The sequence below is a fragment of the Strix uralensis genome, chromosome 3, assembly GCF_047716275.1.
Source record: "Strix uralensis isolate ZFMK-TIS-50842 chromosome 3, bStrUra1, whole genome shotgun sequence".
Taxonomy (NCBI): domain Eukaryota; kingdom Metazoa; phylum Chordata; class Aves; order Strigiformes; family Strigidae; genus Strix; species Strix uralensis.
The window spans coordinates 94,052,829-94,076,954 of record NC_133974.1 but is presented as its reverse complement, the minus strand read 5'-3'; the positions used below and the strand labels follow the sequence as shown (position 1 = coordinate 94,076,954).

At 51.3% G+C, this 24,126-nt stretch overlaps 2 protein-coding genes across 4 annotated transcripts in view; one reads left to right on the top strand and one right to left on the bottom strand.

The window, feature by feature from the left end:
• The window catches only part of TMEM63B (transmembrane protein 63B), a 50,133-nt gene extending 47,950 nt beyond the window's left edge, over window positions 1-2,183 (bottom strand). For all 3 annotated transcript variants that reach the window (XM_074863427.1, XM_074863429.1, XM_074863430.1), the window contains exon 1: window positions 2,062-2,183. The gene's annotated coding sequence lies outside the window, so the exon portion shown is untranslated. The remainder of the gene's footprint in view (window positions 1-2,061) is intronic.
• Window positions 2,184-2,268: 85 nt separating this feature from the next.
• On the top strand, window positions 2,269-12,962 carry MRPL14 (mitochondrial ribosomal protein L14). Its single transcript, XM_074863431.1, has 3 exons — window positions 2,269-2,331; window positions 9,707-9,800; window positions 12,310-12,962. The coding sequence occupies exons 2-3, from the start codon at window positions 9,727-9,729 to the stop codon at window positions 12,674-12,676; spliced, it is 441 nt and encodes a 146-aa protein (XP_074719532.1). The 5' UTR covers window positions 2,269-2,331; window positions 9,707-9,726; the 3' UTR covers window positions 12,677-12,962.
• Window positions 12,963-24,126: the final 11,164 nt, after the last annotated feature.

Here is a 24,126-nt window from a genome sequence, read left to right as displayed (position 1 = left end):
CACTGCCAGCTCTCAGGCTTTTATTGCAAATCTCACACTAACTGGGATTTTCTTAAAGTCCTAGTTCCCAGAATGAAGCAATTTCATGACAGTATTTTTCTTTTTTTAATGTAAAAATTTATCAAAAAACCCCAAGCACATTCCTAGCCCATTTTATTGCTGAAGAAAGCCAAAAAATATGACCAAGGGTATTTTAAAAGCCTAGAAGGAAAAACAAAACACAAACAAGAAGTGAACCACTCAGTATTTTTCTTTTTTTGGCTCAACTCATGACCTCAGGACATTTCAGGACAGTTGCGCTGTACTCCGGTCAAAGGGGAAGAAAATGAAGCATTGCAAAGCCTCACGGCAATGCCTTCTTAAAACTGACACCCTCAGAAAATACAGTAGCTTCAGTTCCTTCCAAGGTTACCGAAGTCAGGAACAGACAAAAATAGAGCTAACTTTGTGCAACAAAACATACTCATGAGCCAAACCAGAGTCTCTTCCCAACCCCCTCAAAAACATCTTCTTTCATGTTTATCTTGCTCCTATGGTATCCAGGTAAAGACTGCAGAAAGGACTTATCTCCCTGTAAAGACAGTGTATTCTTACCACTAAAAGGCTCAAGACGGAGAAGTGCCTTTCCTAGGTAGGTATCAGCTAATTGCAGTCATTAGAAGCAACATCCTTAATGCTTTGCTATTTCTGGTTTGAACAGTCAGTTATGAGCTGAGTGGTTGGCTTTCTGCTCTCTCAAAAGCCTTAACAGAATAAAAGGCTATTAGGGACCATACAGCAGGGGTGTTTGGAGGGGAGGGGTACCAGTCCCTGCAATACACTTGGGAAAGCTTTGTCCCACATCCGGCTGGGGCATCCGCAGGACCATCCAAGAGGCACCTGTGCCACGCAATGTGACCGCTGCTAACGGGATGCTCCTGCCCTGCAGCCAGTGGCTTCCCACACCTGCTTACTCCGGGGGATGACACGATGGAGCAAGCACACTTCCACACTAACGGACAAATATAGGGCAGGGGGGCGGGGCTCCTCGTGGATTATGCACAACTAAATTAGCCACCCTGAGCATGCACTGATCGATTGGCCTTTTGCTTCCAACTCCTACTATGGAGGGAAGACCAAGGGAGGGAGGTGACCAGAATCCCAAATCCCCAAAACACCTGGTCTCCATCCAGTTGAGACTTATCAAACCTACTACAGGCACTGGGCTGACTGCAGCCACGTCACAGATTTTTGGCACGATGCCTCCAGTAGGTAGCTACGTACAGGGCGCACTCTAGAACAGGAGGAAAAACCATGGTTTGCCGATGTGAAGGGCTGGTGATCGAGACAAGAGCAGAAAGCGACTGCTTGGCTACGCGGCCACAAGCCCTATCTGATAGCGCTTTGCCAAGTTCTCCAGGGTAGGACAGGCAGGGCGGTATCAGAAATTTTCCTGCTGAAATTTTCCACCCTTGAAACATCCCTCCTGCCTCCCTGCTGCTCTCCGCCACTGCCGTGCCCGGAGGAGAGGTAGGGCGGAGGACAGGCAGCGCTCTCCAAGACCGAGCGCGCACAAAGGCGGCCTCGGCACCTCCGACGGCGCTCGCAGGTGCGATGGGAGCCGGTGCCACCCGGCAGAAACGGGTCCGACGACAGCCGGGGGCAGAAACCACGTCAGCCAGCACCGGCCGAGGCGAGGAACGGCGGAGGACGGGCACCCGGGAGGCGGGCGAGAAGCCTCGGAACCCCCCCGCAGCCGCGGCGGGCCCGGGGGGAGACGGGGTGGGGCGGGGCACAGGCCGCTCCGCGGGGGCCGCACCCGGGCGCGCTCCCCACCCCGCTCCGCGCCGCCTCAAGATGGCAGGCGGCGACCCCCGCGCCAGGCCGCCCCCGCTGCGGGGCTCCGCGCAACGGCCGCGCCGCCCGGCCCGGCCCGCTCCGCCCTCAGGAGGGCCCAAGGCACGGCCATTGCCCCCCCCCCCCCCGCTCCAACCCCGCAAGCGCCGAGATGCGGCCCCGGGCCCGCCTGGCCTGGAAGAGCCGCAGCCGCCGCACCCCGCACCGCACCGACAGCTCGCTTACCCCGTGTCAGGCGCGGACTGGCTCCCCCCCGGGCTGCCGCTCCGCTCCGCCTCGCCCCGCCGGGCCGGGCCGGGCGCTGCGGTACCGCGCTGCGCTGCGCACGGGAGCCAGCGGCGACGGCGGGGCGGGGCCCGGGGGGGAGGGGCGGGGCCCGGGGGGGCGGGGCGCGGGGGCGCCGGCCCTGCGCAGCGGTGGGCGGGGCCAGCGGGAGGTGTCGGTGCTGCGCGTGCGCACGGGCCTGCGGGCGGAGGGGCCGCGTTCCCCTCGGAGGTGCGCGGGGGGGGGGGGAGGCGCGGGGGGCTGGGGGTCTCTGCTCCGTGAGGGCTGGGGGTGCAGAGGCGGCCCCGGGAGCGGCGGCGGTGGGCCGGGGCGCTGGGGAGCGGAGCGGGTGGGGGCAGCCGTGCGGCGGCGGGCGCCCCGCCCCTGAGCCGCGGCGCCGCTGTCGTGGGGCTTTAGGCCTCCCGGGCGGGGCCGGCCGCGGCCTGCGGACCTGGCGGTCTGCGGGCGGCCTTGCCCCGCCTCCGGGCCAGACTGCTCCCGTGGTGCTGCTGTCCCCCGGTGTCTGTGCCGGGCCCTCGCCCGGCCTCGTGACCGAGCCGCTCGGGGTGCGGGCGGCCCTTATCAGCCCCCTGGGGCTGGGCGGGAGCGGGCCGCAGTGCGCGTGCGGCTGCCGGCCGGCTGTGGGCCCTGCGGCGCCTGGGCTGGCCGGGGCCTCCTTTCCCCCCGGTACCGTCCCTCACAGAGAGGCGTTTGCAGGCGCCGCTGATGGCCTGTGCACAGGCCCTGAAACGGCCAAACCCTGAGCATGGGTTGCTGCTGTGAAAAGGCTGAGAAACGCTGACCCCGAAGGCGGCGCGGGGGCCGAGTTTGAGTGGCGCGCAGCAGGGCGGGTAGTTGGGACATCTTGCAAAAAGCAGCTGGGAGACAGAGCCTGGGCTGTGCGGAGCCTGGAGCCTTTGTGTCGCCTGCGCACAGGGCACTGCAGATGGGGTGACCGCAGCATCTTGCCTCTCCGATGGGCAGCACCCTCTGCTCCCTCCGGGCTTCAGCCCATGCCATAGCAGGAGGAAAACACGATTCTGACGCTCCCGCCCGTCTGTCCTTTAGAGCGTTTCTCTGCTTCAGAATTCACGTGGGGCTGTGCTGCCGGGATTAGGTTTGCGTGGGTATGAGTAGTCATGCAGCAAAGTTGGACTGAAATTCCTGTGTCCTGACAAGCGCGGCATTTACTCGTGTGTGTCATGGGGACTCAGGAAGTGTGGGCACTAGTCTGTGCTTTGCTGGTTATTCTCCAAAAAACTCTTTTGGAGGTCCAGTGAGTAAGGGGACCAATTTGGGGAAGAAGACGGCATCACAGGTTTCTTACAGGTGTGGAAGACTTACTCCTGTAGTAAAAGCAGATGGGCAGCCAGCCTTTTTAAAAGTAGGACACAGATGCTCATCTGAGCTGTGTGCATTTGTCCAGTTCGAGACTTCTGCAAGCTTACCTGGGAGGATCTTGTTTGGAAGGAGAGAAACTGAGTTAGGGGAAGTTTTGAGTGAGAAGCGAGGCTTATGCCAGCAAAGCTGCAGGTAGCTCTGTGCTGCCTTGCAGCATGAGTGTGCCTTTGTCTCCAGGTCAGATTTCTCTCAAGCCTGGATTCTGTCAGTGTCAGGCATCCTTTTCGGGTGTAGCTTTATCAGGAAGGCTTGGAGCCATGTCCTTTGTTCTGTGAACACCTAGCCCAGGTCAGTGGTTCCTGACTTTTTTTTTTTTTTTTTATGGTTGAGCCACAGCTCCTCACCTTCTCTTACTTCTTGTTTGTGTCCTCCATTCCACAGCTCTCCCCAACGTGGTTGCTGCTATCTGGTTTGTGATTGCACCATGCTGGTCTTGTGGCTTGCCACTTATTGTCCTGTTCCTGAGACCTCAATGCTTTGAGAAGTAGCAAAGACACATTTGAGAGGTTATAGCAACATTAAGCTATGGAAGTGTGGGCAGTTCTCTGAATTCACCCGTAATTCCAGAAGGCAGAGACAGGAAGGGACCTCACTGGGCTTCACTTCCAGCCCCACAGACCATACCAGAGCAGAGCTTCTGGGGTTAGGAGCAATACTGCTCCTTTTCTTTGACCTCACATAGGAAGTTGGCCTCTCTGTATCTTAATTTGCTGTTGGTGCACTGGGAATAAGCCCTCCCAAATTTAGTACAGTGCTGTTAATATGAGTATATAGAATGGTTTAAGGTGCTGGGATACTAGAATAAGAGCTGTAAGTGCCTTAGAGTTGGGGCTTATGGGTACTTTAAAATGTTAACATTAAGTTTTCCATTAAAGGTATTCAGCTCTTTTTTTTTTAATCTGCCTTTCCTGATTGTGATCTGGAAAATTAGGTTAGTGTGTTTCGCTTCAAAATTGTTAACAGATGTACGTGTAATGAGTTTCTGTTGGTAACTTGGATCAATAAATATCCTGTTTAATAGTTAATCCTATTCATAAACAGATTTTGAAAAGACTTAATTTCTCTTTGTGAATCTTGGCCTTTCTGGCTGTCATTAATGTAAAACCAATTATGTCTTGGTAATGAATATCTTGTGTATTTTTAACACACACAAGCCCTTAATCACATCGTTTCCTTTATGAGGAGAGCTGTGAATGGATTGAGTCCCGTAGTTCACTGTTGGCTCTTGTAGCTCACCCTGGCAGACGGTCTATAAATAAACCTGCAGTGGCAGAGTAGGGGTTTAGGTATTTGCATCATACATATTGTCTTGGATTTATTTCCTGTGTTTTAATGATGGATGACGGATGCAGTTCAAATCTTTGTGGTGCCTGGAGCATGTCTATTTTGGTCTCTTAGAAGAATAAAGGGGATGTTGGCCCCCACTGTTTGACTGTGCGGATCAGGTTGCTACCATTAAAGTGAATATTTTTCCCTGTTTTATTTTGTATGTTTGACAGCAGGCTTTGGGTAGTAGGCCTCAGCATTTGCTTTGCAGCATCCATTGGTTTTCCCTGGGGCCTCTTTGTGTGGATGAGTTACTAGCAGAAAGAAGGAAAAGAAATAACTGAATGGAGCAGGTGTTATTTCCAAAACTTGTGATTAAAAAGGAAAGTAATACTGAATTGCTACGTGACAGCACTATGTAAAAGTATTTTTACTCTAACATGCAGGCAGGGTAAGAGCAGCACTTCGACTGATTTTTAGGGTATACACCACTGATAAAAACTTGGTCAGAGCCATTGCACTGGCCTCTTGCGTGTTCAGATGCAGACCTTTTTAGTGCTCCCATGGCTGTGTTAATAGTACAGATTCGTACAGACCATTCTTGTGAAGCACATCAGTAGTTTTGCTGAAATTAAAGAGATCCTTTTCTTGTCCAAATCTCCTGCTGTTTCTCCGGAAATACTGTCATGATGTGAGTCTGGGTTGGCAGTGAAAGGGTAAGTCCCAGCCTTGTGTTTTGCCACATTCCCTTGCACCAGCGTCATGTGGCCACAGGATGAGTTGGATCAGGGAAGTGATCTAGCTGAAAACTGTGACTGATTTACATGTATGCTAGAGCCAGCATAAGGGAGGTGATGGAAATGTGTGCTGGGGGGGACACAGGGCTTCCTTTCTTGGTAGTGTGTGTCCTGACGTTGGTTCAAAGTGAGTATGTAATCCCATTCTACTTATCTGGAAGATGTCCTTGCTTTGTATCAGCTCCCTGAGGTGGTCTACTTGTGTTTGCATGTGTTTGATGAAAATATTGTATGTGGCCTGCTTCTGTTAGCTGGGATGAAATTTTGCAGAATTCCTCCATTCAAAAACCACTCAAGATTGCAGTAAATATAACTTAGTTCTTTAATCTCAAGGAAAAACGGTGAAGGTGGTAGCTTCAATATGGCACTTGAAAGTGGTGCAGTGGGTAAATAACTTCCAGAGGTTTTTAACTGGTGACGAGTGTCTTTGTTGAGCGGTGTCGGCATTTGATGTCGGTCTGTTGCATTGAATGGGGTAAGGCTGAAGGGCCCTTGAGAAGGGAGTGTTTGCTGCAGCAGGTTATTGTGTGTTATTCAGTGAAGTAGAAATTGGGTCATTTTAGTGAGTATTTGATTAACAAACTCCTCCCCCCTTTCTGAATCTTACTCTGAACTCTGAGGTCTGTGCTAACTTTTAACAGGTATGTGGATCAGAGAGAAGCAAAGCGTCTCTATAGTTTGGGTTTTAAGAAATTAGTCTCTCCAACCATGAGATAGAGTCACTGCTAGAATTTAGGGGCAGCAGGATAGGAACTGGGAGAGAGGTTTCTCTGCATGGTTCTTTATTGCTGCTTTGGTGCAACTATGCATGGCCGATGTTATATCGATACTTGTCTTTGTGTGGGCCTTTCATTTTAGGATAGTGTCTGTTTAAATACTGCTCTTGTCTAGGATGAACAACTTGGAAATTAATCCTGCTTGAGCAGGAGATTGGACTAGATGACCTCCAGAAGTCCCTTCCAAGATAATTCCTTGGTCAGGAGTGTATTAGTAAGTACTAAGCAGCAGTGGTGTTTTGCCCGTCCGGGGTATTGTAGGGTGCACTCCTGTATCAGTTGGGCAATACCGACAGCAGACTTCTGGGAATTCCTGCCAGTTTTCCTGTGCTTGAGGTTTATGGGGGTACTCTTCCTGTACACTTCCGAGCACTGAAACCTGATGACCTGGGGAGAGCCACCTTCAGAAGCAAACTCAGGTCACGTGTGTTCCCCATGCCTATGCTAAGTGCAGCCCCCTCTGAGCCTTTTTAAGGCCCACTGTTGTGAGGCAACATCGGTGCTGGGAAGGAGAGAGGTCCGGATGCGCTGGGGCTGATGGCTATCATCGCTTTATAGTGGCTCTTCAACTTTGGCACCAACTCGGAGCATTTGTGTGGCAGCACCCAGCATGACACAGTGAGTGGCTCCTGTGCCCTTTGGAGTTTAGTAATTAGCTGCTCCGCAGAGGAGATCGAGTTCGCAGTCACAGAGGGAGCAAGTCGGGACTGGGTCTGGTTGAGGAGCACCTGGAGACAGAGCCGACCTGTTGGCTCTTTGTTTCTAGAAGGGAAGCTGACATGTTACGATAGCTGAAGATGTGATTCGCTCTTCGTGAACTTGCACCCTTGAATGCTGTACTCCATGCCACAGATGCATTCTTCTCTTCCTTCCACCCTGAACCTTCCTACTAATTGGAAGCATCCCCCTTGTTTACTCAGTTCCTAACAGGATGCTTCATACCAAATAATCGATCATACAAAGTTTCTTAGCTTGTGACACATCTTAATGTGCCAAGGAATAATTCTTAGCAAAGGAGGGGATACTGAGTCATCTGGAAACGTAAACAGTCCTTGGACACTTAACGCAGTTGATGCTTCTGGTAGTTTTGTAACGTCAAACCTTCACTGCTGCCACAGGCTAGAAACAAATGGTGACTCCTCCCAGGACTGAGGGGAATGAGTTCAGAGTTTAGGCAGCATTTGAGGGCTCTGACATGTGGCCTTGAGCACACCTAACTATGTTGGTCTCGATGTTGCTGTCCCTCTGACAGTGGGCAGAGTGTGCGCCCGTGCCTGCACTGCCTGCACTGCCATGAGCCTGTCAGTCCTGTGTAGTGGTGAGGATGAGCAGGCCCATCCTCTCCTGCCACTGAGGCCGCCATGCCTGCCAGGGGAATAGAGACAGGGGTGACAGTGGCAGCTGGACTCCCCAAGAAGCATCCATCAAAGGCAACAGAGAGGCCAGGTTGCTGCTGCTTGTTTGGGTTTTCCAGAGGGATCCCAAGCCTTGGTGCGATTCCGGAGGAAGTAGGAGCAGTGTTACCTACTGGGTTTGGGTTTCACATGGGGAAACAGTACACCCAAGCGCAGAACAGGACACAGGCTGTCCTCCCTGCCAACACAGGGTGTGGGCTTACAGCAAGGCAATGTAGTTGAACTTGCTTAGAAATCCTAGCAGCAGCAAGGCCCTGGTAATTGGACCTTGATTGCCAGCAGCATTGTAATTACCACAGGGCCTTGTTTTCTTTAAGATCACACAGCTAGGTAAGGAGCTGCAGCAAAAACACAGCCTTGGAGCCTCATTTCGGAGAGGGGAGAGCACAGGGAAGCTCTGAACTCGTTTGGAGATCTACCCTGCTGAAAAGTGGCTTTGTTTAACAAATAAATGTAAGATTTGGCTGTTGGTGTTCTTTTCCAAACCTGCCTGTATGACAGGGAAGATGGTTTGCTATGTATTGTGTGCTTTGCTCAGGGAACACTGCTACAGAATTTCTGTGGTGCACATCTCCAGTGCTCTCATCTTGCTGTCAGGTAATGCTTGCTCTGTAGGACAACCAGAAACCCTAAATATTACATGCATCCCCAAGTAAGCAAACAAACTGGGGAAAAATAAAACCAATAAAGAGAGAGTGAAGATTTAGCCTGGACTTTACTTGTTTGTAATAAGAACAGCTGTGGCATTGTCTGTCAGAAGGCTCTGTGGGTATTTTTTTCTCCCTATAGAAGTTAGGTCAGCTTTGTTTTTAAAATAAAAGTTAAGAAAATGGCTTTACAAGGTACTGCTACAGTTTGGCCCTAAGCTCATCAGAACTGGCAAAGGGAGGTAAGAGGTCAATGTATTTTTAATCTTTACTTTAGAAAGGAGAAAAGAGGAGCATGTGTTGATTACACTGCCGAGGTCTGAGCAAGCAGTCTTACAGAGCAGTAGTTGCAGTCAGATGGAAAGTCTTGGCTCTACTTGAGCTGGCCTGAAAGAGGACTGGCTCTAGGTCTGTGTTGTTTTCTCAATTCACTTGGATCTACTGGCATAGCTTCCTGGGTCATTGCTCTTGAACCGGTGTCTGGCAAAGTGATTCGAGTTCAGATAAGCCTTTGCAATTGCATGTGCAAGCTGGTCCCCATGAGTCTGACAGAATGAAGTTAGGGAGCCACCATAGATGTAGTCAGGGGAGAGGGCATGGTAAACTTTAGTCAGAGGTTACCCTTGTAACCCAGCTCTGCTGCAGTCCGAGTGGTGTTCTGGTTTGGACTGAGTGACAACTGTAAAGTTACGGGGAACTGTTTCATCTGGGCAGCCTTAACAGGGCGAGATTGGCAGAGGTGTGATTCTGGTCTCTAAACACAGGCTGCTCAACACCTTGTGTATACTGAGAGGGAGCATTTGATCACAAGTGGAGCTTTGTCTTGTTTCTCATCTGGCAAATTGTTTCTTGAAACCCTGATACCGTTCCGCAGAGTACCTTTGGCTTTTTGGTTGGTTTTTATAGGTAACATTGGCAGCTTTTACAAGTAACTGTGGTAGCTTTTACAGGTCACTGCAGCCTGTAAACTAGCTCACATCTGAAATTCTCAAACCTCCTTGTTGTTACATGGTTCACAGTGCATGCAGAAGGGCTTTTACCTCTGTGTGCAGGAAACTGCAATGCAGTGATACTGAATCCAGCTTTGTAGTATATGCATCTGAATTATATTGTCTCCTGAATTCAGGCAGGGGTTGTTGATCTGCTCTGTAGCGTGCTGCGGATGCTGCTACCACTCTGTGTGCTGTGGATTGCAGTGTCTGAAGAGGTACTGAGGCTCTAGTGTGTGATTCACATAAGGGAAAGGAAGCAAAAGAAATTTTGTCCATTTTCCAGAGTTCATAATTCTCTTGTTTCTTACACAGGGCGGGTTACCAGAATCCAAATGGCTCTCTTGAATAGGCGATTGGGTTTATCCTTAACCCATCTAAGCAGTATGGTGATCCAGCGACACTTCAGGTAATTTACAAATCTTGCTTTTGCTTTTGTTTTCTTGGGAGAGTTTCCTGATTGAAACAGATGCTGTTCAGTTGGTCAAGCATAAGATACTGTATTTCTAATTTAAAAAGAATAATATAATAAAAAAAAAATCTCACAGTTGTCTCTTCACAGGTTGTAAAGTGAGCCCAAACACAACAACATATGTGCAGGTTCCTGGCAGTCTGAATGTGATCAGAACTCTGCATTTTCATATTTGTGTAAGGAGGCTTCTAGGCCTCTGAGGGCGATGCAAGGGCCTGCAAGCAGAAGTTGAAAATGCCTGTGCTTCTCAGCCAAGTGCAAAAAAACAACAGCCAGCCCCTGCTGATACAGAGCCAATTACATGTTTAAAATTATTCCAGAGTTTATCATTTCAGTTATATAGAACACAAGTAACCTGAAAAATTACTTCCTTGTACCTTAACAGTGTCCATTTAGTTATTTTTCTTTAGGTCCTTGTTCCAGGCTCAGGGCTTTTAAAGCTTCTTGAATTTATGGACCTCATATTTTACAGTGCCTTGCATAAAGCTTAGAGCCTAATCCCACAGTACACTCGGTGCAGGTATGGGGAGTCTCTAGCATATAACTCTTTGAAGGGTCAGGGCTTCAGTTTAAAGGGTGAGAAGAGTCATTCCTGTGACTGTGGTCTATAGTGGGATTAAGACAGTGCTCAGAGATAGGTTGTGTTATAGTCCCAGGAGCTATCTTGAGGAGATATCGTGAGTCTTGCTGGCTTTGTAAGCGGACTGCATGAGAGCATTGACCAGTAGACATTTAAAGGATATACATACGTTGACAGCAAGAAGGAAGCGAAGTCCACAAAGGTGAGCAGTGCTACTGCAGGACATCAACAGTCTTAATGGGGAAACCTTCCCTTTGTGATGGGCCTGCTTTGGATGTGGTAGGGTTTTGCTCCAAGGCTGTGGCAGAAATGGAGAAAGAAGGGGAAAGAAGAAGTCTTCATGGGGCAGTTAGTCTTGTCTAGTAATCTACACTTACAGTTGTTAGCTATTCCTGTGTTGTGGATTCGGTCCCACCTAGATTTCCACTTCTCCTTCCTGTGACAACACTCTTGTCCTTTTCCAGCCTCCTCCCTTCTGCCTTCCCTGCTGTCCAGCCACAGCGGGCAGGCAGAGGATAGAGTGTGGTATACATGGTCCCTGCCAGGGGATGGGATGGGAGAGGGTGACTGCTTGCACAGATGAGCGACTTCTGAGAGAGAAGAGAGGTGTACTCTTGTAGGGGAAAGTTAGGGTGGGCCTCTGCTGCAGGAAACAAATCTTGAAAGGCAGCACCTGACCTCTGGAGCAGTTAAAGCAGACTGACCCAGCCAGCCTTCCCTTAATCCATGTAAAAATGTCCGCTTCAACTGATGTCCATCCACACTGTGTTTGATATACAGGGGATGGCTTGCTCTTCTAGGCAGCATTGCAAATACAGGTCCTTCGTCTTCAAAAAGGGCTGATAGTCCCCACTGGTCTTTATTTATTATACACGCTTCTGCTCTGCAAAACAAGGTGAACAGTTAGGTTGACTCCATATGTTGTCTATTTGAGTGGTTCAGCTGACAGCAGCTTGGCATTCCTGCAGCTGTTTGGCCAGCATCTTTCTAGTACCTTACTGCAAAGCAGTTGTTTGGCAGTAGAAAGGATCTTCCTGCTTTTCCAGTGGTCTGTGTTTGGGTGTCCTTTGAAGAGAAGCAACAAATCACTTGAATTTGAGTTTATGGGATAAAAGAGTAGCAGTTCCTGTAAGGGAGGTTGAAATATTTCTCAGTTTATTCCTGCTGTTCCCAAGCATATTCAGACTTAGACCTAACAACTTGGTATTGTGCAGTTTATTTCTGTTGTTTCTTACTCCTGATAATCCCACAGAGCAAACAGATACAGAAGAGTCTGCATCTCTCTGGGTTCCTCCCACATGGGGAAGGTGATGATCTGCTAGATTCTAGTTGGTGGCAGCTTAGCACAGCCACAGCAGGACCTCAGAGGTCTCTCTGAGAGCAGAGTGAGATGGGAGACCCTCCCAGACTTCACTGTAAAGAAGATTGGTCAGAAAAGTCCTTACTGCTGGGGATTGTGTACAAGATTGAAAGAGCCTGACTTGAGTCTTAGCTTCCTGTAGGCTGTTTGTAGCAGAAGCAAGCACAGTTTTTTGCTTGTAAATTGAAGTTGGATGGAATCATCTGCAGTTGCTAAAAAGCCCACTAAATGCAAGCCGCTTTTCATGCCATCTTGCAGTCGTGTTTCAGAGTAGAACGGTCGTTTTATGTTTGACATTTAGTGAAGAGTGTGCAAAGCCCAAAGTAGCATCTGGCTTTCAAAGAGCGCATTGACTGCCGTCAGTGTGTCACCCATATGGTATGTATTTATTGCTGGCGCTTCCTGAGTGGTTTGTGTAATGACAAGATCCTGTGCTGGGTTTTTGCTCTTGCTCCCCGAGGATTATTGAGGAGATCGGTCTCTCATTCTTTCCTGTCTTTTGCTAGTACGACTGGAGCGTGCCGAGCAATACAGAAACTCACCCGCGTGCGAGTGGTGGACAACAGCGCCTTGGGGAATACGTCCTACCACCGGCCACCAAAATGTATCCATGTGTATAACAAGACTGGAGTTGGCAAAGTAGGAGATACGATACTTCTGGCTATCAAAGGAGAAAAGAAGAAGGCTTTAATTGTAGGGCACAAGATGCCTGGCCCCAACATGACGCCTAGATTTGATTCCAACAATGTGGTACTCATAGAAGACAACGGAAATCCAATAGGGACTAGAATAAAAACACCAATACCCTATATCCTGCGACAGAGAGAAGGAGAGTTCTCCAAAGTATTGGCCATTGCCCGCAACTTTGTATGAAAGCTAAGAAAGGTCTCTGGCAATCCTGTCTATATCCTTTCATACAGTAGCTGCTTCTTGGTCCTTTTCTAGAAAATGGTGGAATATGAAAAAGTTGAGGTTCATCAAGAGTCTCTCTTCCTGTTTAAGAAGTACAAACAACTAGTTTAAATACCTTGTTTTTCTCCAAATGAAGGTTGATTTATTTCACAGAACATCTGCAGTGTGTTTGGTAAATGGTCCTTCACCCTTACTGCTCGGTGGTGTTAATTTGATCTCTAATCATTAAAATGAGAACATGAAAATCCTTCTTGTTTTGTACTCCTCATGCTCTCTTTTCCCCATTTCTGCCTTTCCCAGTTCCCCAGGAGCAAGACACAAAGCGCAGTCTCTGGCCCAGTGACACTGAGATCTACAAAATGGATTCAGAAGTAATAGAGTAGGAGAGAGATGTAATGAACTATTGGTGCCTTGAGCACACTCAATAAAAGGATTAGTTTCTATGTCTTTGCCTAAGAAAAATCTTTAGGAGGAATCAGAATTGAGAGAGCATGGTGGCCTCAACTTCAGTGGTGTGTGGTTGTACAGGGTGTGCCAGAGATGGGGAAACAGAGGTAGGGAAGGTGAATGAATGGGGTGGGTTTGAGATGAGCCTATGCTCTACACCTGACCAGCCTCAGGAAATTGTGTTCTCTGAGTAATTCACGGGCTGGGTTCAGATTGAAAGGTACACAGAAAGCAGCTTCTTTTCAGACTGCTTTTCGGGACTGTGTCAGACATTGTCTGTGATGTCAGTTGGTGAGACTGGCTGTTGTCCGACTTCCTAAGCTTGGGCACAATAGTGGGCAAATGCTACTGTGTTGCTTTCAGCGCCAGCTATTATCCAAGAGCCAAACAGCTGCCTTTGTATGGAGCTGAGCAGAGAGACTTGGTGTTCCTGGCAGGTAAAGGGACATCGGAGCAGAGCACTCCTAGGAATGGCAGTGCTGGGGAAGAGGGTTCGGGGAAGCAGCCAGCAGGAGTCTGGCCGGCTTCAGGCCCTTGAGCCGACTCCGCGCAGGTCTGGTGGCAGTGGTGGTTGGCTGTGCCTTGTCCTTCCACCTCCCCTCCCTGTTGCACTGGGAAAGCTCCTTACCTCAGCCCTGCGTTGCCCCTCTGTGGAGATGTGAAGACTGCAGTGCTGAGCTATTCCACACTTCAGTTACTCCTGGCAGATGTATCTGCCCCATGCTCACCACTGTGGAATCCACATTGCCCATGGAAAAAGTGAGCCCTGGATCCCCTCATACTCCATTACTCCGGGTAACACAGATATGATACTTCAAATTTAAATTTCAGTCTCAACCTTTAAGTAATGGCACTATCCTGCTTAGTAAAACTTCCTGCTGAACTGGAGGGGCCTAAGCCTATGTGCTGCCCAGTTCTGTAGGAAAGCAGAATTGACTGCTGCTGGCAGCACATTCCTTGTTTGCTGTTGTCCATGGTCCAGTGGACGCTGGGTCTGCTGCTCCGAGTCCTGAACCCCACAGGCATTGCCTTTAAGCCCCCAGCCTGCTTGCTGCATAGGTGTCTGCATGCTGGCATAGCAGCAAAGCGGATGGTCACCTGCCTGGTGTCGGTCTATCCGAGTGCTGGAGGAACTTTCTGTGCTCGAGAGTGATGTTTATGCCATTTTGCTAAGCAGGACGGTGAACAAACCGTGTGTGCTGGTCACAGCAATGAGCGTGACTGGCCTCCCTCCCTCGGGTGGGGTTTGTCTCTGTGTCACAGGGCCACGGCACAGCCTGACTGCTCGGGCACTGCTCACCGCCTTTCTTCCCCTGGTTGAATTTGTTCCTGGATCAGCGTGGGATGCTCCTGGGGCTTTTTTGGGATGAGCACTGTTCTGTGAGCAGCTTCCCAGCCCTTTGGTGATGCTCAGTGCTTGCCCTTCAGGAGCAGAGTCGAGCCAAGGGCATGGGACTAGCTAGACTCTTCTCAAGGTCAAGGGGCTTTAGTGAGTACTGGGCGCACAGGTCTGATCCTGGCACTGGGGAAGCTATGTGCAGGGCTGCAGGGTGCTGCATCTACCAGAGTTTGGCTGAGGGATGGGGAAGTGAGCATTGTGCTCTGCTGTTAGCAGATAAATCTTTACAGCCCAGTTTAGGTAGGTTTTTTTAGCTTTTTCAAAGCTCATCCCAGTAGCAGGCTGAAGCATTTCAAGTAAAAAAAGGGTGTATGTTTTTATGCGTATTTAGAGAAAGTGTTTACGCCACTTAACAGCTCTGCGCTCTTCCTTTAGCAAACCTTCCACAGCCTTTGAAAGTCCCCCAACCCTGATAAACACATAAACAAATACTTTTATAGTTTTTTAATAAACAAATCATAAGCCAATTGACATGTCTGTCATGCCTGTCCTGCAGACAGAAGGAGCTCAGACCTCCTCAGTGTAAATCCTTTTGAGAACAGAAGAGGAAGATGGCTTCCACTAACAGAGGGCCGGAAAATATCTTTTCAGATGGCACTTGCACGGGGTATTTAGTTTCTGCACAAAGACTGTGGGCACAGTGGCAGTGGGGTCCATCCCAAGCTGGAATACCTCGGTCCCAGCTAGCCTGGTTGATACTTCATTTAATGGGCTGCTTCAGTGTGAGGTTTTTGCTTGGCAACAACTCCAGCCTTGAAGTGTCTCCCAGTAGGACCTGGGGGCCTGCAAACAATCCTTGTTTTTCTTGTCCTGATCGTAAGGGCTATGAGTCTCTCATGGGATGCACAGATCCCGCTGTTTGGATATTAAATATTTCACAGAATATTTGCTAATAACCTTCCAGCATTTTGCTGGGGAAGAGGTCGTGGGGAGAGGGCACGAGAGGAAGCGGGCAAGACAATGCAGCATACTTGAGATTAAAATGTGAAGCGATGCTTTATGTCTAAGTAAACTGATATGTGGAACTAAATCCTTAACCTCGGAGCTTAATAAGTAGACATGCAGACAGCTAAGCTAAGCATATCCCGTAGAGCATCTCCTGCAGTTTTTACCCGTCTTTCCCTAACGAGGAACGTAGCCTCGGCAGAAATTCCCGGCTCACAGTGACAGCTTCGTGCTTGGCAAATTCCAGGCGCTGCGTGTAGCAGCATCTCTCTGAAGGGGAGAGGGCCTGGCTCGTGGATGAGCCCTTAGCTGGCTCCCACCTGTCCCTCTGAATTCGGCCCTGCCAGAGCTGCGGGATGGTCAGCTCCTGACTGCCCCGGTGCTGCCCTGGTGGCAGAGCCCACACAGGCAGGAGCAGATGGATGGCACCTTGCCAGTGGCCCAGGCTGATGTCGGTTCTCTGGGCTCTCTCTTTTCCTCTGACCAGGCCCTGTATTCCAGGTCCTCTCTTTTGTTTTGGCATAGGAGATGATACCTCCTTGTTCCCAACTTCCAGGCTGGCCCCAGCTCTGCTCCAGACGTGCCAGAGCCTTCTGAGCGGCAAGGCAGTGGTGTCCCAGGAGTGGCTGCTGGGTGTCCTGGGCTCCGGCTTGTGGCATCCTTCTTTGGGATCCACCCGAGGCTGAGCTCTCCCCAAATGAGAGGCTTTTCCTTGTGTATCTACCCTGCTAGGGAATCAGACATGATTCCCTCTGTGGGTAGCAATTCTTGCAGGTCCTTTTCTTGAAGGATAGCTGCAGACTGGTGGGATGATTCCCTCAGAGGAGGGAAGAAAAAACAAACCACCACCTACCTCAGCTGCTGCCAGAAGGTCATTCTCTTCCCTGCTCCTTATTTATGTTTATTATTCTGCCATTAACATGATTTTATATGGTAAATGGGAATATTTCCCAGTGTGAAACAGTGCTTAAGGAGGCATTCTCTCATCTCCTGAGCAACCTCTGGGGGAGCTGCCACCCTCTGCAGAGGGAAGGGGAAGCCAATGGCAGGGTCCTCCCAGGGTCTCATTGCCCCATTACAAATGTGCCTCCCTGGTCAGCTCCGACTGGGTCCCTGGATTAGTTCCTGTGTGTTTGGATATGGGATTTGCATCAGATGAAGCTCCCGAGAGGGTGCCTGTTCCCCTGGCGATGGCGGGGTCTTCATGCCCAGACATTCTTCCACAGGAGTTGGGGGAGAGGGGTCTTTTTTTAGGGCATCCTGCATGGGTAGGGAGAGATGGCCTTTGGGGAGATGCTTGCCCAGAAAAGACATGCAATAGGGCTTTCTGGTGAGGGCTGGGGTCTGGAAAGAGACAGGCGAGCACTGGGGATTAGCTGGCCGTGAGAAGGGGTGTCCCCAAAAGGAAGCGAGCGAGACAGATTATCGCGGAGGGATGCAGCGGGGAGCTGATGTCTTCCATCTGCTTGGAGACCGAGGCTGGGAGACAGGCGGCCCCATCTTGTGGCCCTGTGCCAGCAGGGTGGATGAATTGCAGAGCTGGGGGAGACAGCTAGTGACTTTGGGGGCTGGGAGGAGGGGGAGACGGCCGAATCCCAGGCCAAACCGGGGTCGATGCAGCCTGAGGCCAGACTTTGGTCCAAAGCGAGCATGAGCATCGGTCGGTTGGCAGGGGTGAGGGCGGCGAGCTGCACATCCCAGAGCAGGAGGCTAGATGGCAATGTGGGTGTGATGGTGTGCCCGGCAGCCTGCCCCCACGGCCCCCCGTGCGGCTCGGCGGGCCCCTAAGCCTGACTGACACACTGGAGCCAAAAATCTCCTTCCGTCAGCATGTTCCCCAGCCGCCAGCCCGCAGCAGGGCAGCGGAGCCGCAGCCGGTGAGGAGAAGGAAGATGGAGACTTTGGGGCAACCGAGCCTGACCTGGTCCCTTGGGGAAAGACCTGGCGAGAGCCAGGGGGCTCTGACCGGGACTGAGCCCTGTCTCCATGGGGGGGTGTTGAGTGGTGGGGGACAGCAGGGTCACATCTAACCCCCATCCTGTTGATGAGGGTGAGCTGGGCTGGAGAAATCAACGGAAAGATGGGTCTGCGAGCAGTGCTGTGACTCTCATGGGGCTGGTAGCTGCCCATGTCAGGGAGAGGAGGAACAGGATGCCCTGCCCAGTGGTGGGATGCTGGCTCGTGGATGACAGGGGTCTGCAAAGCAAGGGGCAGGGTGGGCAGCAGGGAGCTGCAGCCTGGCTCTCTCGGGAAGCCTGGAGCTGGGCCTCTCTCCTGATGCAAAACAACCTCTCAAAATGCATTGAAACCCCCTGCCGATGCCTTTCACCTAGAGACAGATGCCAAATCCCCTTCCCTGAGGGAGAGGCTTGCCAAGCCTCAGGTGGTGAGTGGGGTTTGCAGGCTGAGCAGCATTTTCCACCCAGCTGCTCACGGAGAGGTTGCAGGAGGACCCTGCCAAGCCCTTCTGATGAGACAAGTGAGGGCTGACATTTTTTTAGCTGCTTCTCTTCTGGATGTGGCTGTGCTGTTTAGGATCTGCATGACCCAGGGAGAGCAAAGAGGATTGGGAAACAGCTGGGCCGGGGTCTTTGTTTGTTTATATCCTGCAGCTACCATTCAAGATAGACGAGCAGGGGGAGAGTGTCCATCAGGGAGACTGTAGGGGCTGGACACTTGTACTGGGAAACCCAGAGGGGCTGGAGGGGGCGAAGAGCCAGGAGTGAGGGGCAGAGGCTGGGGCTGGCTCCACAGCCAGGGCAGAGCTCTGAGGTCAAAGCTCATGTGGTTGCTGCCCAAAGGGCTCTCCTGTGAGTGAGTTAGCACCTACTGCAGCCTTGTCAGGTCATTTTCTGAGTAGTTTCTCCCATTCTCCAGCATAAGAAATAGGGTGGTGGATCTAGTCTTAATGCTGTTGTGTAAATCAGTGGTGGAGCCTCGAGTGAGCTAGTGCATACCGGGCCGGTCAGCTTATCTCAGAAGCTGTCAAGGGCGGAGGATGGGAATTTTCCTAGGCCTGTCACGGATACACCCTCTAACAAGAAAAAAGAATTGGAAAGCTCAGGAGTGTCTAGCCTGGAGAGGAGGAAGATTAATGAGGGCTCATCACAGAAGGAAGAAAAGAAGGATGTGGAGAAAGCACATCAGGCACATCCATTCACCCTCTCTGAGAGTGCAGAAGAGGCGACATTCAATCAAAAATGCTGGTGGAGGAAATAAAATTAGCTTTTTCTCATTTTTCCTTTCACCCAAAGCACAAGTTGCCCCATAGAATTCATTGCTCCAGGGCACCATCAAGCTCCGCTGCTTAATACAGCTCAAAATGAACCTGGACACTCACCTCCATGCCAGCTAGAGTGAGCGTGCTCAGTATGAATAGTACATACACCCTCCCCAAAAGGCTGGGAAGTGATGTGCCCAGTTATTGTGGCCTAGACACCAAAGACACACTGTCACTTGGGCATGTGAAATACGAGCTTGCTTTGAAAATGCCTGAAGGCTGTAAACTCCATGAACCTAATGTGGTTCTTTAAAAATAAACATGCAAGCCCCAAGATACAACATGGATCAAGGCAGAGCCTGTGAAGCAAATCCAAAGTCATTTGGTATAAGTTCATACCCCAGACATTTCTCGCTCTCTACCTCAAATGAGCTGCTCTTCATAGTTATGTCCTCATAGCACTTGGGTGTGGAGTGAGGGGGGCCACTGGTTAGCAATCCCCAGGGCCAAGGCCAGGACATGGTAATCCTGCAGCTCCTGTATGGTGAGTCTAGCCCTCTGCTTGCCTGGAGGCATGGTGGGGTGAGCTCTGCTGGCGTCCCAGCCTGCCAAAGGACTGCAGCTCTGGGAAGGGCTTGGTGGGCATCCTGTTCGAGGTACTGGGGTGCTTCCAGTGGCAATCTACAGCAGCTGCACCCCGGGCTGCCTGTGGAGTGTGGGGAGAGGAGGTGAAGATGCATTCATAGCCCACCAGCTGCTCTTTCTGCCAGGATCTACCAGTGCAGGGCAGAAAAAGGAGTGAGCCAGGGTTGGGCCACCCCAAGGAAATTGTATAGCAGTGCCCCCAGTTGGGGCTGTCCTCATACCAAAACCAAAGGCAATGCTTTGGTGGGGTCTCTGACTGCTACTCTAACTCCCCAGTATGAATGTGGATGGTAGCTGATCTTCAGCCCTTGAGAGCTGAAACCTCCCAGGCATGGTAATGTCACCCTGTGACATCCACCCCTGGCCAAAGAGGGCCATCACGGAGGTCACAACCGTGGCCACGTGGCCCAGACTCTGAACGAAACCTTCTTTGATGGACCCCAGTTGTGACTATGGCATCCCATTGTGGTTTCCCATATTAGATGCATCTCTTGGGATTAAAGGATTTGTTGCCCTAGTTTGTGAGACTGGGGGCTGACCCCAGGGAGATAAAAATAAACCTTCCTCCCATTTCTGGGACAATATGCTGCAGGGATTGGAAATCATGGTGGTCCCTTCTCAACTCTGAAACGAGGAACATTTTGTGGGTTGAGAGAGCAGCAGTCAAGCATTAGGGGTGGCATATACTCCTGGGGAGCATGTTCCACCTCCTGCATCCAGGAGATAGGAAGAGCTCAGGTGTTCCCTGACATCCTGGTCCTGCCAGGCCTGATCCTGCTCACCTAATCAGGCTCCCTATGGTGGGACGGGGCTGGGGGAGATACAGTGGGGTGAATGATACCCAGCCCATGCTTCTGGCCCAGCAGCAGCATCCTGGAGACACTGATGACAGCAGACCACTCTTGGGTCACCGGGGATGGCAAAAGCTGAACAGGCCACAGCGCTTCAGGCCATCCCTAGGGGAGCCCTGCCTGGGGCACCCCAGATGCTGTTTTGTCCTGACTTTCACACTTTGCCCCATGGGTTGGTCCAAGCTGTCTGGGATGCACAGGAGGATTGGGAAGGTGGTACCTGTCTCCAGTGCAGTGCAGGAGGGGCTATTACTTCTGCATGATGAACTTTTGGGGTTTTGCATTCATGCATGCTTGGAGCAGAGAAAATGGTTGTGTGCTGTCCAGCCACCTGAGTGTTGCTCCTAACCATATCTACATTCCTCTTCAAAACAAGGCCCAAGATCCCCCCATGTGTGTCTGGAGAGTGGTGGGAAAGGCTCCAGTTCACTGATGGCACAAAACTCATTGCTTGGAGGAGTAGATAAAGTGAGGAGAGGAGGTGGTAGGGTGGTAGATGTTATCTTTACCCTTGTTTCCTGAGGTTGATGCTTGGCTCTTGGCCCTTCTCCAGGAGGCCCTAGACAGCTCTAGGAAACCTCGAATCTGCATTTCATGATGTTAACAGCAGTAAGTATCTGGTTTAACTGGCCTCATAAGTCTGCTGCCTTGCCCTTGATATGCCTTGGCTCTGCCTTGCAGAGGAGGGACGGGTCTCCAGGAGGCCTCACCTGCAAGCGGGGTGAGCTGAGGACACGGGGACCTCCGAGGTATCAAACCCAGACTGGTGGAGGCAATTCTCTCCTGGAGGCTTGGCAGCTCGGGCACTGGGGCAAGGGGGAGAGGGAAGCCAGGCCAGCCTCCTGCCTGCAAGAAAGGGTCTCCATCACCCGTAGGGCTCTGCGGGGCAGAATCTGTCCTTCCCCTGCTTCCTGGGCTCCCTTCACTGCTGGTGTCTCCACTCAGTATGCTCACAGCAGCCTGCATTGCTTGCTGGCAAACTCAATGGGAAAAAGCTCTGCCAACACAGAGTGGTGGCTGGCAGGTGGTATCTTGTGTTTCTGCAGAAAGTTGAGCAAACCTTAAGACTTTTAAGAATGGGGAAATGCAGAGTTAATGGGCTGCCCCATGCAAATTTTGGGTCACCTGAGGCTGGGCTGAGCTCCCTTCTGCAACCTCCAGCTCCTCCTATGTGGGGTGGTTGAAGGATGGGGAAGAGCCCTGAGAGATCATTACCAGATGGCATCACGTGGGTGGGAGAGGGGCTGTAGGGAGGGGTATTGCAAGTCAAGAGCAAAAGGGCTGCATAATCTGGGAAGCACATACTGTCATTTTAGGACAGGTGTAGGCTGCTCTGGCGCTGCACAAAGGCCAGGTGCTGCTGAGAAATAGAGGGGGTGCCATCCTAAGAGACTCATGAATTGGTGCGTGAGCTCTGTGTTTCCTGTGCTTCAGGAGCCGGGCTTTTACTGACTGAGAGATAGCAGATCCCACCTGAATTCTGCCATATCTCTACTTTTTCCTACATGGAAAATTTCCTACATGTGTGGGGTGGATAGGGGCTGTTTATCATGTCTGGGGATGTAGTTATGTGGTTTATGGTAAGGATGCTACCTTTAAACCATGCTGTGCAGAACTGGACCAAGGATTTGTGTGGTCGCTGGGGAATGTCTGAAGTACAGGCATGCTAAGAGAGGTGGGGATCAAAACCAGGCTGCAATTACGGCTCCACGATCTGCCGCTTTGTTATGGGGTGGTTAGTGGATTTTAGCATGTGAGTGAAGGCTGGTATTTGCCTTTCCTTCTCCATCCCTTCACCCAGCCCTTCCCCTGGTTGCTCTCTTGTGCCTGTCCCCTTCAGTGAGGAACACAGTCAAGCCAGGTTCTGGCGCTGGTGGGACAACCGGTCCGTATGATTAACCGGTCCTTCTTATACATCCCTCACCCCAGCTTTCACCAGGATGCACCTCGAGCCCACCCCATTCTCTCTCCCTCCGAATCAGCTGTATCTAAGGGACTGTTCAGTCAAATAAGCCAAATCTGATGGGTCCTATGCCCTCATCCTGAGATGCACTGAATTTCAAGTCAAGCTGAAGAAGGGGGTACGTTTCAGAGCATGTTAAAGCATATACTTTAACCATGGGCTTTCTGGTGCCAGGGTGGGCAGAGGGAGTGCTGTGCTGCAGTTTGTGACCCCGCTGGTGTTGCGGAGCAAGGCTCCCCAGGGTTAACTGACTCGGTTTCACACATACCTGACACTCAGCATGTGGGGTGGATAACTTAGCTGGGGCCAGCAGTCTTCTCAGTCTGGGGGCTGAGTTTGTTGGCTCAGGATCTGTCAGTGCTTACCTGGCGGTGTAATGCAGGACCACCTTGCTGACAACACAGCCACGACCCCTGCCCAGACTTTGCCTCTGAGCACTACTCACTGGCCTGTCTTTTTAATTAAGAGTTGTTCTCCCCATCCAGGTGTTTTAATGGGCTTTGGGTTGACTTTCTGCCAAGTATCAGCCTGGCTTGGGTGCTGGCCACATAGGTGCTGAAATTTGGTGGGGCTGCGGCAGCCTGTGGCTTCGCTGCATTGAGACATCAAACCCACACCGAAAGCCCTTGGTGCCATGCAGAAGGGTTAACACTCTGCTCTCTCCCTCTCTGCTTTGGGGAGCTTTGTTCATTGGAGTATTAAATTCCACAGCTGTAAATAATCTGCAGCAGGAGAGATTATCAAGGCCTTGGGAAGAAGCAGCTTTTATTAATAAGATCAGTTCTCCCTGCGAAGCATCACGTAGTCGCTCTCCACCCTTTCCTTGCTGCTGGCGCTGATCGGCAAATATGTCTCTTCACTGCGACTGGCGGCATGGGCTAGAAATCCTCCCTGCACTGCCTGCCATGTAACTGTGGTTTCATGTGGCCAGGCTACTGCTAGCTGAGGCGAGGAGGTGGCAAGACACAGCCTTGCTGGGACAGGAGTGTGGTGCCACTCACTGTCATGACACCTGCCTCTGTGCCAGGCTGGAGGCTGCTCCACCTCTGACTCCTGCCAGGGCATGGCTGCAGGCAGGTATGGCATGGAGGGCCCAGTCATTGCTTTACACAACTGTCCTGGGAGCAGAAAATGGGCCTGGAGGGTGCTTGGAGAGATACACGTTCCTGGTGATCGAGAGCCATGTGTTTTGGTGTCTGGGAGCTTTTTTCCAGAGCATCCTGGGAACATCAGGTGAAGGCAGGAGGATCACAGCTATAGGGTGAACTAGTCTCTAGCTGAGGGCCAGCCTGAGAGAGACTCTTTAGGATGTACACTAGGGCTTGGCCCTCTTTCAAGCCTCCCAGTCCCTGGGGATTCTGCACTTCTACGTGAGGAAAAATCCCCTTGCCTAATTCCTCCTCAAACCCTACTCCCCCTTGCAATTTGTTTCTGGTCTTCTTAGTGTGTTCCGGCAGAGAGGGATCCCCTCTGCCACCCCACCCGAGCTGAGAGCACAGAGGGGCTTTGCGGCTCACAGGGAAGGACATCAGACCTAGTGGTTGTTCCCACCTCCAGGAGATGGCTGTGGCTGCGGTGGCTCCCCACCACGCTGCAATAACCCCCCTGGTGCAGGGGTGGGGCTCCTGAGCTTTTGGCTTTCTTTTCTGGCAGAGATAGAGAGCCAGCATGAGGCCCCTGTACCCCCAGACATCCATAAGCAGCACACAGACATCCTCCTTCTCTGTCAGGAGAGGGATTGGTATCGGGGAGCAGCAAATGCTTTGCATGTGTGGGAGGGAGCCCCCCAGTTTGCACTGGGCACTGTAAGCATTGCCAGGAGCACCAGCCCCATGGTGTGGCCACTGGGAAGCGAGCACCAGCACCGCTTCCCACTTTCTTTGCCAAGCTGTGGAGTCCAGAGCTAACTCTGAGCAGGCACGTCTTCCCGCCGCGTCACTC